The sequence below is a fragment of the Corvus brachyrhynchos genome, unplaced genomic scaffold (genome assembly GCF_000691975.1).
Source record: "Corvus brachyrhynchos isolate BGI_N302 unplaced genomic scaffold, ASM69197v1 scaffold61, whole genome shotgun sequence".
NCBI lineage: Eukaryota > Metazoa > Chordata > Aves > Passeriformes > Corvidae > Corvus > Corvus brachyrhynchos.
The window spans coordinates 5,760,424-5,780,897 of NW_008236478.1; the positions used below are offsets into that span (position 1 = coordinate 5,760,424).

General features: G+C 36.7%; 2 protein-coding genes across 16 annotated transcripts in view; one reads left to right on the forward strand and one right to left on the reverse strand.

Annotated features, from left to right (window-relative positions):
- The window catches only part of BLNK (B-cell linker), a 95,073-nt gene extending 85,998 nt beyond the window's left edge, over positions 1–9,075 (reverse strand). For 3 of the 9 annotated variants that reach the window (XM_017726063.1, XM_008643813.2, XM_017726062.1), the window contains exons 1-2: positions 6,036–6,148; positions 1,426–1,488 (exon numbers count right to left, since the gene is read on the reverse strand). In XM_017726063.1, the coding sequence (XP_017581552.1) occupies positions 1,426–1,488; positions 6,036–6,143 (171 nt within the window). In that variant the 5' untranslated portion in view covers positions 6,144–6,148. Of the gene's footprint in view, positions 1–1,425; positions 1,489–6,035; positions 6,155–8,834 lie in introns of those variants that run through there. The other 6 variants (XM_017726066.1, XM_017726064.1, XR_001859304.1 and 3 more) reach the window with 5 other exon arrangements.
- The window catches only part of DNTT (DNA nucleotidylexotransferase), a 162,450-nt gene that overhangs the window by 41,195 nt on the left and 100,781 nt on the right, over positions 1–20,474 (forward strand). For 2 of the 7 annotated variants that reach the window (XM_017726070.1, XM_017726077.1), the window contains exons 1-3: positions 9,162–9,268; positions 11,146–13,159; positions 17,006–17,104. Coding sequence is in view for 1 of the 7 variants with exons in the window: in XM_017726076.1 (XP_017581565.1) it covers positions 17,188–17,190 (3 nt within the window). In the remaining 6 variants the exon portion in view is untranslated. The other 5 variants (XM_017726074.1, XM_017726071.1, XM_017726075.1 and 2 more) reach the window with 4 other exon arrangements.

Here is a 20,474-nt window from a genome sequence, read left to right on the forward strand (position 1 = left end):
GCAAAATATAGATATTTGAATTTTTTTAGTATTGTCATAATTCTGTTTCAAGCATGCAGATTTATCATGTTGACAATGCTACTGAACAATTCAATTAAAGAATATATAAAATTTGTAGGAAAGTTTCTACCAGTGTGTGAGACCTGTCTCATTTTTTCTATAGTGACATAAAAAATGGATGTTGCTCACTGTATCACATGTATGATGCCACGTTTTCTGCAGTGCAAAATAATCTTTAAAGGTATTTGAAGAGACTACATAGTTTAGAGAACATAGTAGCAAATGCTTTCATTTTTAATCATACTACTTTTGTATTGCAGACTGTCACCAAAGGCCATCCATTGTTCTCCTTGCTTTTTTCACTTGTGTTTTGAATAGGTTACCACTAACATCTGAAATTACTTCTCAGATCCTTGTCCACTGCTGCTGTACAGCTTTATTTGCAGAAGCACAGGAAGCCAACACACCCACCCTTAGCTTTAACTTCACTGCCTTTCCTCCAGTGATGAAGACTACAGCACCTTTAGTGATCCAATTTATAGTGGATGAATGGGGCAGGAATCTGTATTTGACAGCTTTGTTAACCCTACAACATTAGTATGAATTGTTGGTAAAACCCAGTTTTACTCTGTGGCCGTGCTGCACCTGCAGTCTCATGAATTTGTTGCAGTACTGAAGCTCTCGTTAGCATAAACAGCAGGTATAACTCCTGGTGCACCCAGGAAACAATTTTGTTGAGCAATGAATTGCCAAGCAAGCATAATATCTCTGTGGTGCATAAATATACCATAACAATAATTTTACCTTTAAAACAGGTCTAAAGGAACTTCTACTTCGATAGCTACACAAATGGAATCAGTGGTAGAGGAACTGCTGCAGTTCAAGGAGTTATTTTAGTCCCTTCTCCTAATTAGTTGCAATCAATTAAACACACTCTTATACAACAAATTCTACAGAGGTCAGGAAAGGACATTATCAGATTTTTCAGGCATTGTTTCCAGCATCTCTAAACTTTTACTATAAAATTCACGTATAATTCTGTGCTGGTAAATGTTCTTAATCATGCAAGTTTTATGGAAAAGCTTTTACATGAATGATGGCTTTAAAATATCTATATTGTTAAAAAACCCCACTACCTCCTTTAAGTCATATGTCATGAGATGTCTCCTGCCTCACCTGTGTGTTGATGGCTGATACTACAAATCTGCCCTTTCTCTGGAGCAGGGGAAGGACTGACTGAAATTTTTATGTTTTGGGATTCCTTGAGTCAGAGGTGTAAATCAACCCACTCAAATGCAAAATCAAAGCAATTGATGAAATGTGTATAAAGAAGGAAAATTTCAGGTTATTTCCTGGCACTGTAAGGAGTACAGTCCTCATGGTGAAATACACCTTAGTGAGAGGTCTTATGGAATATTTGCTTACCAAGAAATGAGATCCATTCATACACAGTTTTTCTACAACCGCAGCAGATTCAGGCATTCCAAACTGAGGTGAGAAAAAAGACAAGATTATTACAGTAGTATGAAACTTGACATTTGTGAACAAGCTAATTAAAATTTCTGTGCTCAAATACTCGGGGTTGTGGAAATTGTTATACTACTTGACAAGGATAATTAGAAAAAGAATATTGAGTAAGTGTAATGCTTAGGCAATGACTTTCACATATGAGATAAAACACAGTACTTCCTCTTTCTTAGGAAGAAAGATTACAGGGAATAAGAGCCAATAAACTGTGAGTGGAGTAGACAAGAAAAGAAATTATGAAGCAGCAAATGTCATATAAATGGAGCAAGGAGCCTAACAGAAGTACTGTGGATTGCTGTGGGGTAAGGAGCCAGAACTAGAAACAGGTTAAAAGGTATTTGAGGCAAAAGTTCATCAGTAGCCATGTCATCATCCCACATGCCTGTTTACCAGCCTCTGTTTGCTCTGGTGGCTGCTGGGCTTCAGCACCAGATACTTGGGCTGTGTCTTGCACTTACCATGATGATGGGCATTGCTGAATGAATTCAGATTCAGAAACAGGATTTCTTTTCTGTAATGTGGTTATGGTAATGGTGTTTTTTAAGAAAGTTGATGTTGATTATAAATTAAAATGAAACTGGCATGTCCAGAAATATTACACCTTGAAATAGAACCAAAGACTAAATATAATTTGGGGGAAAAAAAAAGCAGACACATCGGATTTCCTACTAAAAAGTAGAAAAGAATGGATCGGGGCTGAAGATGTCCTAAAAAATCTCACAGTGTGTTAGATGGCTTAGTGCGGCTTTTAAAAGAAATGACAGTTATGCATGAAAAGTGACAAAAAATTTAGAATTTTTTTATTTAAGAATATATCATTGTCAAGATGAGCTTTAGTATTTGTAATGCTTAGATGTAAATGTCTGTAGCAGTAGTGACCAAATCAGATACTAACAGAGAAATATTGGTGAAATAATTTCTTCTCATAGACATAGTTATGTGGCTTTTCTAAGATAATTCTTTATTTATAGACTACTTAAAACTGATCGTGCTTAAATATTCAATGTGTATTTTATCTACATTTTTGATATGAAAATGTCCTGTTCAGACATATATTCAGATTCTTTTTGGCCTGTTAGCTGATATGCCTGGGCTTATAATTTTTCATCTACTGTGATTGGGAGAGTCCTGCTTGTTTGCAATACAGAATAGATCAAAATTCAAAGGAGAAGGTTCTTGTGGTTGTTGGACCAGTGGCTGGTTGTGGATTGTGTTAATTTGCCATCAGTTGCACTGGTGGTGGTGGAGAGGCAAAGAATCAAGGCTATGCACTTTCTGCTCTTGGCTTTTGCCCATCTATTTCTAGTTTCTAGCTCTATCTCCAGTTATTGGTTTGATGAGCTGCTTTTGAGCTTTGCATTATGCTATTAATCAAGCTTTTGTGTAAGGGAAAAAACTTTTTTTACATGGTTAATGCATCTGACAAGTGGGTGTCTTGCTACTGGTGTTTAGTGATGACCATGGAACCTTTCATTTTCTTGAGATTGCCTTAACTTTTCTTGCAAGTATGTTAAGATCAGTACTGGGAGAGGGACCAGACTACATGGCAAATGGAGCCCAAGTAACTCTGAGAACAACATGAAGTATTTCAGTGTTGTTGCAATTACAGCATAGATACAAGATGACAGGAAGGTACATCCACATGGCTAACAGGTCTCCATTACTGCCTTTGCTAATTAATGAGGAAAAACTCAACATCTGTATGGTTAATTTTTATTTAGTAGTTAATTTATTGATTTTATAAAAAATGCCTTTCATGAGGCTGGAAACACTTTTCAGAATGGGTGGTTAAGAATTTTTGTAGTCAGGACGCAAAAAAAAAATCTGTATCATTAAGACTTTTAAATTTAAGAAAGTGCTAAAATTGCAAGGTACATATGTACATACCCATTTTCCATATATATTGTTGCACCAAGATGAATATACCTCTTCTGGAAAACCCAGCCTCAGTCACAGCACATGGAAGCTGATGCTACTTTCCTGAAGGTCAGTATATTGCTTTCTGTTCAGTGCTCACTGCTTGTCTATCTTGTGTACCTGTACTGCACACTACTCAAAACCTTCTCTGAATCCAGAATGATTTTTTATTTAAATCTGAGCTGTTCTCCAGCACTTATTATCCAAGTGCTTCAGGAACACTAACTGCTTTTTCTGAGACCACTCTCTGACATGAAAATTTCATTTATAAGGGGAGTTAAGATGCACGAGAAATAAAACACAGTATCCAGTGGGTTTGGATACCTAACTACAACTGTTTAGATCTAAGAAATAGAAATGTATATTTGCATATTCAATATTTTGCCATTTTTACCTTCTGAGCAGAGCTGCCACTGTGGTCATAGCTCTTGCCTCCCACTGCTGCAAGTCAAGCACTTGGGAAATGTCATGTTTTTTCTGGGTGACTTGCATATCTTCAGGTAAAATTTTGTACTGGGGCAGTAACAGGGTCTGATATTTCAAGGCAGAACTAAATCAACAGTACTATGTATTTGTTCTCTGGTTTTCAGCAAGCCCTGGCCATGTGCACCTTACAATTTCTGCAATGGCATAGAATAATACAGAAATCTGCTGGTTTCTCTGCATTGGCAGAGGCAGGTTTTTGTCAATGGAAAAGGTAGTATGTGAAGAAGCAATTACAGGCTATCATGGTGTGCATGTGAAAGGTGGGAAATTCAGGCTATGGAGGTAATCCCAGTTCTGGAACATTTTAGTACTCATTTCTGCAACCTTAACAGCCTTTTTTTAGGGTTCATGCACATGTATGGCCAGTGTTGTGGTGAGGAGATTCAGCACAGCCCCCAGCATGTGGTCTGACTATGGAAATGATGGAATAGCTGGTGCTGAGGCTCTCTGGAGTGTTGGCAGTGGGAGCTGACAGCTCTGCCCACAGTGGCCACAGGCAAATGGCTGGGCCAGTCTTTGATACACAGAATGGCCAAGAACTTAATGTGGATATGCTGTAGTAATTGGTTTATTTAGCCACTTTAATCAGTGTTGTGAGTGTAAGCATATGCATTGACAGCTCTTTATAAAGTTGGAAGACTCACTGTTAACAAGTATGAAGCCAGTAGTTATGGTGTGCCTGAAATTTCCCTGGAAACCTCTGAGCTGTTGAATGATTGTTATTAATTTTCTGTCTTGTATTCTGCATAGAATTGCAGGGTACTTTAAAACCATTCTAACTTCTATAAATTAGCCTGATTTCCTTTAAGCTGAAAGGCTTTGAGCTAATTAATTCTCTGAGTAGCTGCTCACAGCTGATCCATTACCATTGTGGTGTGAATGAATTCCATGGAATAGGTTAGCTTTCTCAGGGTGGGAACAGTGGTCCACCTGTGATACATCTCCATTGTGAAACTGTTTGTGGTTTTGTTGTCTTTAAAATTTTTTTTAATTGAACATGAATAAGCATATGTATTTATACACAGACAAAATGAACAAAATAATAAAATTATAATTTTAAAGTGTGGCCTACTTTTTATCTGGGTACAAATGGAACTCCTGTGGGAAGACTTCATAGCATCATTGTGTTCCTTGACAAAGATTGTATGTTCCTTCAGTTGAAAAGGATGAGAAACCTTAATGACCATAAATTCTGACTGTTGGTGTAAAGAAGGTACTGGAAAAGATTGGTGCTCTTACAGTTAGAATTAGGATAAACATAAGAAAAAAAAGCCCTATATACAAAATTATATTGAGTACTTGCATAAAAACAAACAAAAGGGATAAAAAATGAGACTATATATCCAATTGCAGGAATGGACTTTATAAGTTACAGGTAGAATTCTAAAACCTGAGCCATAGTGTTCAGTCAGTTATAAGGAAAAGATATGATAACAAAAAAAGGCTATTATAATGGAGGATATATTTTATATATCTGAGAGGAGATTAGTAAGGTAGTGAAAGATGTCTGGAAAGGAGCTTGGAATACTTTGTGCAATTCAGGTTATTTTAGATATACTAGAAAGGACATTGTAGAACAAAGAAATGTACAAGCCAATAAAGGAATGACTCAAAAACCCCCCAAAAGCTTGAGTACATTAAACTTAAACAACATCTAGCAACTACTGTGTGTATATATGCATTGAGAAAAAAAGATGAACAGTAGATTCTTATTGACATACTGTAAAATGTAAAGCTATGTTCAAATATAAAACTAGACATACTTTCTGTGAAATGATTATTTCTTTCCAGAAGGAAATAAATTTGGGCATGAAATACCTTTTCTCTTATAAGAAATATTCCTGTGAGCAACTTTTTTTTGTATGAGTTGTAATGTAGGAGATCTTAGCTTCTGCTGTGAATTAGATTTCTACAGAAAACAGGAGAGTAACAAAAAACTCAAGTTATATTAATATAAGTGGTGATTAAACTATTTTTTTTGTGCTTTTAAATATTTGTGCTAGATTTAGGATAAGATATTCAGTTTTCAAGAATAAATCCAGTAAGTGTTTCTGCTAGCTGAATATAGACTGAACTCTCTAAGTGTTACATAACAGATTCAGTACCTGTCTTAAGAGATCTGCAACTTGAAAAGCTGTCCAGTTCTCAAACTCCTCTTGAGATGGTAGTTTTGTGGTCATGCTTCTATCCAGGGAGAAAGACTTGATCTGCATGAGTAACACTGAACTCTTGCTTTAGTGTTTTTCACTGACCTGATGTAGAAATCTGAGGAGGAAGTCCTTTTTGCAACTTTTTTCCTGTTTGCTCACTTAAAGTGAACGCCTATAAAGGGTAATTTAGGAAGTATCAATGTTCTTGTGTGAGCGACTCCAGTATAAGGAAACTGGTTGTTATATCAACAAATGCCCATAGGTGTCATTACTGAAAAAGTGGAAGTGTCTCATCTGCTATCTTTCAAATTTTCCTGCATGTGTTTTCACTGTTAGAGTGACTGACAGGTCAGTTATTGGCAGTGAATACCTTTTTGCTGTTTTCTGACTTGGCAGAACACTGAATCTGGCAAAACTCAACTGGAATTTCAGAAACAAGATAGAAGCTCTTGCATCTTAAATTTGGCCTGCTCGGAATAATCTTCCAGGTGCCTGGCTGGCATATTATGAAAAAATTATGTTGAATTTCGTAGTGCTTTGTAGTGTTCAATGTTTCATAATGTTGGCTGTGAGTTTCTCCAAGGGGGTCACCATCTTTCTGGATGACAGGAGGCATCAATACTCTCTCTCCACTGTATGCAGAACCAGAAGAGAGAGATGCATGTGTTCCTTAACATATTTTGCTTGCCTAGTTTGAGTGCAGGAGTGATTTTGTCAGTTGCAGATTCTTTATGTATTGTGAAGGTGGGAAGCAGCTGGATAGGAGATGTGTCAGTTACAGGTTTAATGATTGCTTACAGGAAACAACAAAACAGCATCAGATGTGAAACACGAATAATGTGAAGTGCAGATACTTATGCGGTACAGGATATTTGCTGACTGAGTAGGTGTAAGCAGTCCTAGCTCAGAACATCTCAAAGGCAAATTAAAAATAGTGCTTTAAGAATTTTGCAGCTCAGTGCGTGCTGCCAGCCGTGCCTGCTCCTCCTCCTCGGACTGCCCATCAGGCCAGGAGCATTTTCTAAAACAGAGGTGCGAGGAACTGCTCCTGGCTGCCAGCTGCCCTCTGCTGTCACGTTCCTGCACTGCCTGGTGGGCTGCAGGATGAGCTGGAGCTCTGCCCTGACAGCTCTCCCAGCTTGCTGTGCCCAGGCATCCCCCTTCTCCTACCTGCTCTCCCCCAGCACTAAATTGTGGCTAGATCTTCTGTGTTGACATTGCCTTAAGTTGTATGCTAGGCTCTTAGGACAGTACTCTTGAAAGGCTAGTGTTTATGCAGTGCACCTCTCCTCACTGAGTGAGGCAGATTTATTTGGGAAGGTCATGCTCAGTTTTGTGCTCCCAGTGGGTCTGTAGCGTATGTGGTTGAACTTATGTGCTCCCAATGGGACTTTAAGACTTGCAAGAAATATTTTTCCATTTGTGTTTTAGTCAAATTAAACATAATAACAAGAGAAAAAAAAAAAATAGTAGAAACCAGGGACATGGGGAGGCTCATCTGGGATCCTGCATCTCTTGGTGCTGATATTGCTCTTGGCTTGATCGATGCTGTAGGTTTCTGTCCTTAAGTGTGTGTAACAGAAATGGAGAGTATTGTTATGCACTTCCACTTGCTTTCCTCTACCCTCAAGGGGATTATTTCAAGAATTGTTGGCTGCAGAACCCCAGATTTGATTCCTGATTCTACTTCCTCTGTGTAATGTATCACCTTCCATGGTGCGAGCAACCCAAATAAATATGTGCACTTGAACACATGTTGGCTCTGGGGGCTGTAGTGGGGGGAATTCTTGAGCAGAATACTGAGGCTTCCAGAGGTCCCCAGATACAGACAGGCCATAGAAATGGTTTCTTTCCAAACTTCCAGGTGCTTACATAAAATTTTGAAGCAGATTGTAGGTACTTGAATGTGAAACAGCACTAGCCTAGGGCAGGTCAGGCTCGCTTGCTACTTGAACGTTCCCTTGAGCCTCCTGATCTGCTCTGAACACTGGCAGACTTAAAAATGTATTTGGGTACATGTGCAGAGAGTAATCTGCTATTTTAAAAACTTGTATTTACTGGAGACGTTAACAATTTTAATCTGTACTGTTTCACTCCTCAAAAAAAAGGTAGAAATCTGATTCTATATATCAAGAAGTTTCTTTTTTTTTTTTTTTGGAGCCCTAATAAAAAAAGTACTTGAGAACTACCAAATTTCAGAGGGATCTAAATGTGTGCATTTTATATGCTAGGCATTTTGTACTTTAAAGAGAAATTCATTCCCATACAGAACCTCTATATCAAAGCAGAGTTAACACATCTTTACACTATATCTTTGCAAAAGTTCATTTCCTAGAGTCTGAAATGTGCAGGCAATGTGAAGAACAAGTTTTTGCTGGCTACAACTCCTTTACTTTTTGTAAATTAAGTTCTCAATTTATGATTTCATAGAGATTGTTAAAAGGCAGTATAAAAACGGTTTCCTAGATCATACCACTGGCATTTCTGACTAAATACTCTCTATATGTTCATGAACATAAGCACTAAATGTGTTAAACTTATCTCAAAACTTTTAAAGTCAAGTTATGCTTTGCAAAACCCTGTAGCAGCTGCAAGCAACTTGTTTAACTGGATGTAACAATGGAATACTGCCCTCAGGAAAATATACTTGAGCAAAATATCTCAATGAAATATTACTGTACAGAAAATATGAACCACTGTCCCAGTTTGTGTTTTCCCATCTTATACAGGAATAATGAAAGTAACATGACTTACCACATACTCATTTTTTTTTCTCCCAGGCGCACATGTTGGAGTCGATTCCCAATGAGTTAAAGGAGCAGTTTCTCATGTCTGTTCTTCCTCCTTAAACTGTCCCATATGTATTTTGTTGTTGTTAGTGTGATTGACAGGCTTGGCATTTATGGTGGGTGGGAGAAAAACATTCTTAAAGTAAAAAGCTAGAATATACTCGTAGTCTAAAGAAGTCTACAAAGAATGTTGGAAAATGGAGTCTTGCTTGCAGCTATCTGTCTAGAAGTTTGATAAAAGTCTTGCTAATTGGTTTTGTCTTTTTTCTTTTTTTTATTTAACAGGAAATAAAAATAGCAACATAATCAACAGAAATCACAGAGTCTGAAAGGGACATGGAGAGATCTTGGCAGGGCTTCAGCAGAGAGGCAGGATCAAACACGACTAGAGGAAATTGGGTCAGTTTTGGAAATCAGTTTGGTAACTCATTTTTTTAACTGAGTTCTTGCGGGTACATCAGATTGTTACCATGTCCTTGAGTGGAACAGCAGGAAGATGATCTATAATAAATTTTGTGCTCTACTTCTGGAGGGAGCAAAAGGAAATATCTGTTTGTAAGGATAATTGCTGTCTAAGCATCAGATGGGCTCGACTAGGACATCCTCCTGTTTCTGAAGGAGCAAACCCAGTTTCATTAGCATTTGTTCATAAGTAGTGGTTTGGGAAACTCTTGTTAAGTCTTTTCACTTGTAGCACACTCTTCAGTTTGGTTATGTCTTACTGAAAAATGAGGTATCTAAACTAGTCCCAGTATACTGTTTATCTCATGGAAACTACTTCTGGCTCAGTGATATCCTGACAGACTTTAGGACTATGCTTGTTATGCAGCACCCATGTTATTAAGAGAATCCTGAATACAATTAAAACCAGGACAAACTCCAGGGGAACTCTACTTGAAATACTCTTTGAGTTTGGAAGTGATTCACAGGATATTTCCTCAATGAGAGTCAGATGAACTCTTACAACAGACAGTGCTTTAATCACATTTCTCTAGTTTGTACATGATGGGTTTTTTTTGTGGGACCTCATTAAAAGCATCAGTGATAATATGGGCCTTGTGCCCCTTATCTAGGTAGCTATCATAATGAGGAAGGAAATGAGACTTGTTTGTCACAGTTTATTACTGAAAAGTCAGTTTTTACTGCAGAAACAATTTATAGGGATATTGAGGCCCCAAAATTTGCATTGTATATTTGTGAGAATTGAAGTTGGGCTGACTATTCTGTAGTTCGCTCTCCTCTTTTCTGCCCCTCATGTTGAAGGGGAGATGTTTGCCCTTCTTTAGTTACATGAGGTATGAAAATGCAGTTCCAGAGTCTTGAGTTTCCTTTGTGACTGAAGTAGATTATTTTTTATGATTTTGATAAATCAGTTAAGGAGTTTTTCAGAGGCCAAAGAGAATTATGCCTGCCTAAGAACTTCATGGATCTTTGAAAATCTCCTTATTTTCTGTCGCAGTGTTTTCCTCTGTCCTTGTTTCTGTGAGAGCATTCAGTACCGTAACGGGGAGAATTACAGGACATAATATATCTCTGTTTGTCCAAAAGTTATGAAATTCTTAACATTATGAAATGGGCACGTGGGTTTTTTAGGTGTCTGTTATTCTAGTTTTGGTATGTGGCATTTCTTGGGATCACAAAAGACTGAGATCCAAAGAAGCCTCAAATGGAAAAAATACAAAAACAAATCCCAGACCCCAAAAAACTTGCTGAGAATGGTTAGTACCCTTGCTACACCAAGGCTGCACACTGATTTGAAGCCTATCACCTTTAAATCACTTCCACTATATACAGTTTGCTGCATAAATATGCCCTTTTTCTTTATCTCAGTCATTCTTCAACCCATTTCTGGGGCATGTAGTTTCAACTGAATTTTAATTATTGCCGGATGCTAAGGGATTTTGTTTGCATGTTTTGTCACAGAGGCTGGATACATGACATAAAACCCATTGTCTCAAGGACAATTGCTTTTTATGTTATTATTCAACCTTCTGAAATCTTTTTATATGGCTTTTCATTGTTAGTTTGACCTTCTCTTTGAATCTAGCAACAGATTCAGCTGTTATTCTAGAGAGCTTTGCCACAATGAACTATGCATTAAAAATGTACTTATTCTCATAGGTATTTGTTTGTAACCTGGATTTTGCACATAGTTTTCTTTATCTTTTCAAAAATTTGTGTTTTTAAGTAGTACAATAAAATATGACAGTAATAAAACCACAACCTGCTAAAGAAGTGACATTATTCATTAGAAATTCTCTTTGATTTTTTTGCAGGCTGGAATTGATGCTGTAGTGCTTGGTTGTGGTATCCTTTGCAAGTACTCAGTATTCTTTGCTGTTTAACTGAGCCACTTTTTTGATTATTATTCTTTTGAACACCTTGGGAAAATTTGCTGTCTATTCTTCTAGATTCATGTGCTACCTTTTATAGTTTGCACTTAGACTTTATATAGTTTCTTTATAAAGCCTTTCCTTTGAAATTCATCTGTGTTGACTCTTCTGATAAAATATGGAAAAATGTATATGAACAGCTTTCCATCTGGCAGCATTTACATGCACTAAAACCTAGTGAGTAAATTTAAAACCAGCAAAACAGTATTATTTCAGTGTCTTGCCTTATTTAAATAAAATTCCTAGGCAACTTAAATTTGAAATGCTGTGGCTTATGCTTGTTTTAACTTTTTTTTAATATTCTTTGATGGATTTTGTTAGTATAATGAGTTCTTGTTCAACCACTACTGATTTTTGTGAGGCTTGAGCATTGATATGTGTAGAAAGTATTTCACTATGCCCATGACTCTCGATATGAAATAAATGGAAAAATGTCAAAGTAATGCTTCAGCTCCCAGTGGGCATCATGGCATGGTATTTTACAGTGGAAGATCTCAGTGCACCCTACTGGTGCATGTATACTGTATAATACAGTGCCACAGGATATTATGGTCCTGTATTACAGTGTTTCCGTGATTCTGACATGCAAGTTTCATTAAAAAACTTGTACCAGGTGAATTCACGAAGGTCAGAACTTCCGTTCTCTTACTTATTTAGAACAATTGAGATAGAGGGAACAGGACACTGCAAAACCCAGGACCTTTCTGTAGGACATGTCATATAGAGGAGGGAGAGTCTGAGAACAGAATCTGCAATATCAAGTTGTTTGGGCAAGGTATTTATTGCTTATTGTCACAAAGAGAGCATGTGGAAGGAAGGAAGGAAGGAAAGGAGCAAAAAGTGATTGTTTTGGGAGGACCAAAGGATTTGGCGAAGCATGCTATTCACTATTCAAGAAGGACGGGGTGGAGTGTCCGTGTCAGCTGGCCAGCATCCAGATATTGTTTGGACCAAAAATAAGCAGACCTCCTCTCTACTTCCAATCAGCAGATCCCTGAAAATGGAGTTGGGAAAATGAAGTTCTGAGCTTGTTAAATAAAGGCAGACAAAAGGAGGAATTCCAAAGAGGGATGGGGGCTTGAAGATAGATTAAGAAATAGATAGAAGATAGAGAAATTGAAGAGATTGACAAGGGGAGAGGGTTTAGAAGTGGAAGAGTACAAAAAACAAAGAAAAGGAGAAAGGAGACAAGCTGTATAAATAGAGAATGTTTCTCAAGGTTTTTGGATTCATAAATAGGGCTCTTACATGTCTTATGTCCTTAGCCTGCTGACATAGATAAAACTTAATGAGCAGAGTTTATTTGACAGTCAACAGAGAATATAAAATCTCAATAAGTAAGAAGGACCTTGAAAGCTGAGAGAACTTTTTTTTTTTTTTTTTTTACATTCTGACTGTATTTGGGGAGATAGCAAAAAGAGATTTCAAGTGATACTATGTTTATGATAATAAATTGTAAATGAAAAACCTATCAAGAAGAAAATGACAAACTGCTTTTGATTTTTTCTCATTTGACTCACAAAACTTAAACTCGGTAATTTCATAACCTTTTATTCTAGATTCTTTTTATTAGCTTGGTTTAGTTTATCATTAAGGTAATGGTAATGTCATTGAACATCTATCACCATGGTATTAAGTGAAATTACATTTAGATAAAATGCTCTTATGATTACAGGAGAGGTATGACAGGAACAAACACTCAGTGACAGATCGTTTCCCACACCAAATGTGGAGGAGTCTTCTATTGCTATAAGCTGAATAAAGCCAGAGTGCTTATGTCAATTCTCTTTTCATTTTTCTTGTGAACCTGCTTTTGTCAACCTTCCTCTCATACCTTTAGCATCTCCAGTTCTATTGCCACAGAGATACTCAAGAAAAACAGTGAGTTTTCTCACAGGTATTTTCTTTGCGCAGTGCCGAAGTGCCTTGTATGAATCAATGACAATACAGAGTTGTTTTTGTTTATTCTCTCCTCTCTTCCAAAGCCAGAAGCCACCCTAATCATGTTGTTTTCTTTCCAAGGAAATATTGTGTTGCCTATTTGAAAAATTCTGGGGGGATTTTGTTGTACCAGGTGGAATTAATGGAAATGAGGGTAGTAGTTAACTGCTGCTTATACTGGTACTGTTAAAGTGTATCTCAAGATTTTTTGCTGTTTCTAGGGAATGTACTAGGAAATGCTGGGCTCAGTATTCATGCATATTGGAAACCAGTGGACAATACTCCAGTAAAACTTCTCTTGTGTGTTGTAAACATTCCTCTGATAAGCTTTATAGGAGTCTAGATATGAGGTATTTGGTATGCATCCATCTACTGACAGCATTATAAATATTGCATTTCTGACCTTCAGATTTTCTCTTTTGATCTCTGGTTAAATGATGTATTTGCCAGCTTGACACTGCTGACATTCTGTCTGTTTGGTCTAGCATTGTTATACCATGATTCCTTGTGATCCCATTGTCATGGGAATGATCTATCTCAAATGATGAATATACTTTGAAGCAATGTGGGGAATAAACACACTGGCTAAACTTCATTTGCAAAAAGAATTTTTCTTATAAAATACCTACTTCAGTGTACAGTATAAATTATTTACCTAATGTCAGTGTATTTAAGAACACTGCTGTTTTATCAGATAGTATAAAAGAGGATAAGCTGCTGTTTGGGTGGATAGTAAGTGTCTTACGGTTTTAATCAGATTTCCCCTTACTTTTGTTTTTCCTTGCACTGTATTGGGGAAACTTGCATTGGTAAGGCAATAAACTGAACAGTAGTAGAAATAGAAGTTTCCTGTTTTCCCTCAATGATGAATGCTTCACTTCTCTAGTTTCTCTAGAAATATTCTCTTCTCTAGAACTGCTGAATATTAACTTCACTTTTACGGAAGTGAACCACAAACCACAGGAAGTGAGAGAAGAAATTAACACAAAAATTTGCACTCTAGTATAATGTTTTTCATATACTTGTTTTAAGTTTTTAACACCTCAAAAGCAGTCCTACCTTAGAATTCCATGCCTGTTTTCAAAAGCTGATTGGATGTATGATGTGAATAAAGACTTGATAATGTTACCTGTATTCCTGATAAATTGAAGTCTGTTTAGATTCAAGTATTTTATGAAAAGTCAGTGGGAGTTTTTTATGCATAACCTTCATGTCCTCATTCCTTTGTTATTAAAATGAGATGAGAATTAAAAAAAAAAAGTTGACAATAAATGTCAGACTGATAAAAACCTCACCACTGACCTTCAAAGCAATGAGATTTGACTATGATATGGTTATCCACTGAGGCCAGAAGTTACAAATCAGGTGAAGTGATGACTTTCATCCTCTGGAACATACACGTTCTGCATAACATCCCATGCCTCATTTTTCACCTCTTTTCCGCTGTCCAGAGCATGATCTACTCTTTCTGCTTGCAGTTTTGCATCTCTCCATTGTTGGTAGACTATGGCAGAGAATTGAATTCCCTGGCAGTTCTCTCCTCTTGGTCAGCTGTGCCCCAGTTCATAATACTTCATGTGCTGTGCTGTGTATATAATTGGTGCGTATGAGTGCAAAAGCTATGGGAACATACACTGGCCCTGATACACCTGTATCAGCAAAATGAAATGGAATGGCCCATAGCTTATAACAGATTAGAAGTTATTTAATGTCCTAGTAAAATTGCTTTCAACTGTATTCATCGCTGCTCTTTCCTGTTGACTTTGGGGGCTGACCTTTAGTTCAACTTTCAGGCATGGACATCATTTTATTGTTTAGAGTTAATGTTCTGTCACAGCGTGTGCTGCAGGCACTCTGATCCAGTGTCCCCTTTGCATCAATGAGATGATGCCATCAGTGGCTTAACCAGCCAGTCCATCTTTTGGATTTCTACTGACAGTTTGCAGGGTGCTTACAACGGCTTCAGTCATGTTTTTGTTTCTGGTTTTAAAGAAAGCTTAAAAACATGTAAGGGACAATAACTACCAAGTAATTTGCAGGTTGCACCTGGAAAGCTTCACAATCACTGACTCAGTAAAAAATTTCATTTTTTACTGAGGATCTTCCTCACTTCTTTTTCCCCATAACTTAATCTCTCAAGACTTCATAAATAGTTGCAGATCCAAAAGGAAGCTTGAGTTGAGGTATTGAAGGATTTAAGTGTGTTAAGAACTGAGGTTCTGCTCTGGATGGACTGAACTCAGGAACTTCATGACACTATAAATAAATATTTTCCTTTTTGTTCTCATAACAGGTGAATTGCATTCGGCTCTCTTACCTCTTGCTGTTTCTCACAGCATACAAATCCCTGGGAGTCAACACTTTCTGTAAGAGCAGAACAGCAGAAGAGAAAGGCCAGAAAGAATGCAGTATTTTTGTGAGGGTTTTCTTAGATCAGTTTCCTTCAGATTTTTTATCTGTATCTCAGGAAACCTGAGAGCCCAGATACTTGCTTGTGAAACTAAGCAGGCTGAAACACCTCTGCTGCACAAGTGTGGTTAAGAATCCCTTAGAAGGTGAGGGATGTCCTAGGTGGTATATGGTGGCCAGCTTTAGTTGTGTCTCTGAAAGACTGGCTTTCACCCTGCTACTGATACAAACTGAAAAACCCCTCTGTTTGATGTGAGGCAATATACTAATTCATAAGGATTGCTCTCCTGCCTCCTATTTTCTTTCCCCTGAGTTTCTGTCAATTTGTCTGCTTTTAGATTACAAATTGCCTGTGGGAGTAGGGTGTTTTCCCTGTCTTGAAAGATTAGAAACACCTCAAAAACAAGGTGATTCTCTTGTGGAAAAGCAGCTTTCTGTGTCTGTTCATCCTGAGACAGAGCTTTCCTATTTATGGTGTTTAATCCTCTAACAAAAAATCCTTGCCTGTATTGCCTATAACTGGTAAGAAAATACCTTTACAATTAGTTTCCTCTATGAACTCCACTTTTAAAAACTCAAAAGTATTTTGTGCGACTGCATATAGAGGAATCCTAGAACATCTACCTTGCAAAAGAAGATTATGTTCAAATACAATCAGTCTCAGAGCAAAGTTGAAGTCTAGCATTTCATATAAAATTTCAGTGCTATTTGATAGCTTCATAACAGTAGAATTCAGGAGAAATGTTGAATAACCTTCCTTGTTTCATAAGGTATCACCTCCTTTAAGACTTAGTTGTAAAATTTTTGCCTAAAAGAGGAATTTGGGGTTTAACATTATTTGGAAACTTGAAAAGAAATATCAGGTAAACTTCTTGAATGGAGATGACACCACCCCCTTTGTTCACAGAGGAGATGAAAATAATACTGGGAACTGTTTGTCAAATTTTACATGGATTTTCAGTATTGAGGCTTAATTTTTTTTGTGAGGGGATTTTAGTAGGTTTTTGCCAAGTTCCCCAGTTGATTTTATCCTTTGTATTTTTTGCACACTTTGAGTGCTCTAATAAATGTTCTAAACAAAATTTTTTACATTAACTCCCACAGAATATGCTGCAGAATATTGTTAATCTGATTACTTTGTTTAGATATCTAATTGCAATTTTGTTTAGATATCGAATTGCAAATCCATTGCAGATAAACCCATTCATTTTTATAAACTGAGTAAGAAAAGATAAAAGCACTTTCAGAAAGGATGCCTTTTAGTGAACTGTTTTATTAGAATGACCCCAGAACCACTCAGATAAAGTTCAGGGAGAAGAACTTGAATCAAATGAAGTACTGTTTATTTCCAGAGAGGATCTTAATCCTTAATGTGCTTTGCTTAATGTTACAGGATCTTCTGGGGGAAGTTAGTGCTTGCTGTTCTTTGAAGTTACCAGCTGAATTTGCAAGAGAACAGAGCACTTTACTGGACTGACACAGCACAAAGCAGGTGAAATCATATCATTGTTAATGAATGTTTTTCAGTACGTTTTGAGAAGATGAATTTGTGTTAAAAAGAAGTGAAGAGGATCAATGGTAACTATGCATTTTACTGTTTGAATAACATTTCAGATTAAAAACACCAACACACTTTCCCCTGCCTGCATCCCCTTCCCCCTCCTTAAGCATGATGAGGACATAGTAGAACAGGAAATGTGTACTAACCCAAACTGCACTGAGGAATAAGCTATTACAGTCAGTTATAGCAGGTGAGAGACCCTGTGTGTTTTCAGTCAGTACTAGGGTGAAAACAGAAATCAGGAAAAGACTTTTTGAATGGTGAAAGGCATTTTAAGTTGAATAGCTTTTAATCTAGGCCAGCTGATCTTATATAAAGTCCATTAGTAAGTCTTTCTTCTAAAAGATTAGCACAATGAAGTTGCAAATCCATTTTGAAATAGACTGCTTGATTTGAAGAATGAGTAAGGAACTTGGAGGTGAAAGTTATTCTCACCAAATAAACACAGAGAGTAGGTGTCAGTAGCCACATACACATACTGTACAGTTTTTTCCACTTCTTCAGGAAAATGTATTGAATATAATTTTAATTAGGTTTCATTTCACTGTTCTACATTTGTTTCTTACAGGATTAACAAATATCATTTCAAATAAATCACTTCAGTGGCAAATCTCCTATCAACAATGCTTAGATGTATTTATTGTCCAGGGTGAATTCCAATAAAAACAAAACACTAGTCAGCGAATCCTGATTTAATAAATTCTTTTCCTATATATTTATTCTGTATATTTATTATGAAATTTAATAGTGATGATCAAAAACACATTTCAAAGCAAAATAATGAATGACAATCTGCAGTTGCAAAAATCAGTTATCACAGACTTACTCAGTGAAACGAAAGTTTCTAAGATGGGTTGTAATGCTTGAGGCCTATCTTACCTCTGTTGCATATACAGTGCATGTAGGAGGTGGTAGCATATAGTTAAGAGAAATACAAAGCACTCTAGTGTGATGTTGTAGCAGCCCGTAAGGGGGAGTATTCAACTGCATTGAATCCTTAGAGCTCAGGAGCAAAGAAAGGAAATCTAATGCAAAGCAGTTGATCTGTTGGCAATGAAAAGTAATATCCTAAAAGAAGAGTTTTTTAGACTCAGAGTTATTTTGCCCCATGTATACATAAAATCAAATAGCAAATGTCTTATTGACCCAGAACCAGTATATTAGTTTTCAAAAATGGAGGGGTGATTTTTTTTGTTGCTTGGAATAGTTTTTATTTGACTGGATGATTAATTTATTAAGAGTTAAATTGGAAATATTTATACATACAAAATTACTGTTTCATTTTCTTTCCCATATTCATGCAGGTTCTACCTGTAATTTTACCACAGATAGTTGATGTACTTTTTATGTTGATGTTGTTTATGAAAGGAACTTTTATTGTGACTGCTGTAACTGAGATAGAAATCTAGCCCACAGTACACATTCATGCAGGAGACATTTGCAGCTGTCAGAGTTGGCAGCTCATTGGCTTGTTTTGAGATCTGTGGATAAAACCCAGTGCAGATTAATGATAAGATATAGGATTTTTTTTTTTTTTTGATAACTGACACTTGGTATCAAGGGGGCTTAACATGACAGTTGACTATTAGTTTATCCTGGCAAATTTTGTGTGGAAGGCATTAGAGTAATGCCATGCTTTGGAAAGAAAATGCTGTATTTTGCCTTTCATTTGGGAATCTCCATGTTCTTGTTAAATACTATTTACACAAATTAAGCAAGTCATAATTACCAAAGTTAGACAGAATTCTTAATGTTCCCCTATTTTTCAGCAACAAAAATACAACAAATACAGAATTGTTCTCTGTACTAGTGTGCAACAGCCTTTCACTGAACCTTCTTAAGCAAAATATTATGCTAACTCTAGAAAATATTTTCAAATTCATTTTTATTGCCACCAGTATATGAAAGGAAGGTAAGTGTTAAAGTTTCTCCTTCTTGTTTCTCTGCCAGGGCTGATATTGCCCATGTGCATACATCACCCTGTAAATAGAAGCTGTGTTAAAATATGCCAAGTTCTGACTTCGATACACTTTCTGGTGAATAGATGTTTGCTGATTCTATAACTTCAGGACTTAATGTTTGCTCAGTTTGAAATGAGGTCTTTAGTGAAGGCTTTATTTGAAGATGATCTGCTGTCATTGATTGTAAGCCTAATGGATTTTCTCTCCACTTTTGGATTGATTAAACAGTGACTTACTTCTGAGTTAGACATTTGGAAATAAGTGATATTGAACATAGGCATTTAATGTATGTTTTTATGCTTTAGTAAGACAAGTTCAAGAAGTGTGTCAACAGTTATTGAAACAATACCTTTATCTCTATCAAACCATCTCTTAAAACGGCCAAAAATACCAAAATTTTTCTTAATGAGCCAGAGATAATTATTTCATTTTTAAAAAGGATTACTTTTTCTTGAAATAAGTTCGTGTTTAGAGGAAATAAGGAATGTGTTCTCAGTCTGGAACAGTAGTTACCACTCCTTTCTCAGGTGAACTATTTGAACATTTGAGGTTCCTTCCCTGCCCCAGCAAAAACAGTGATCACAAGAACAGGAATTTTAGCTGAGTTGTACTTAGCACAGAATTGTCCTCATGTAGCAATATCATCCCTTTGTGTTGAAGTAATTAATCTAAATTGTTCACTGAACAATTCTTTCTCCATTTCAGTTTAGTGTTCAAATATTTCTGGATAAAATATTGCTAGATGTAACACCGGAATCTGGCTTTAAAGGTGATTAATTCCCATTTTATGGACAGTATTATTGGCTTACAAATTTCAATTAAATGTATGGATTAGATGAGAAGAATTTATATTTAGAACAAAATCACATGAAGAAAGGAATTAAGCCTCTGTGGACAGAACCAAAGCTTACGTGAGGGGTCAGAAGGGTCATATATGCAATGAGACTGGACTTGCCATGTTTTAAAATGGCATGTATCATGATCAGCCATTATGCAAAATATTATGGTACAATATTCTTTCCTGGATGGTATAGTAATAAGCAGTTGGATAGCAAGAAAATGTACCTCTGGTTAATATACTCCCTCACTCCCTGAATCCCTCAGGAAAAGTCACTGTCCTGAATCTCTGTTGATACATGACTGCTGTCTCCAATAAAGTTGTACCAACTGAATGATAAATGTTTTCAACTTTGAGCATTTGACCTACCCAACACAGACAAAATGGTTTTAACATTCACAGAAGTGAAAAGTGTGTATGTGTGAATGCACCAGTATGCAAGTTAAAAGCACATTTCTTCTGCACCAATTGTAAAGGGCACCACTCTTCCCTAGATCCTGCT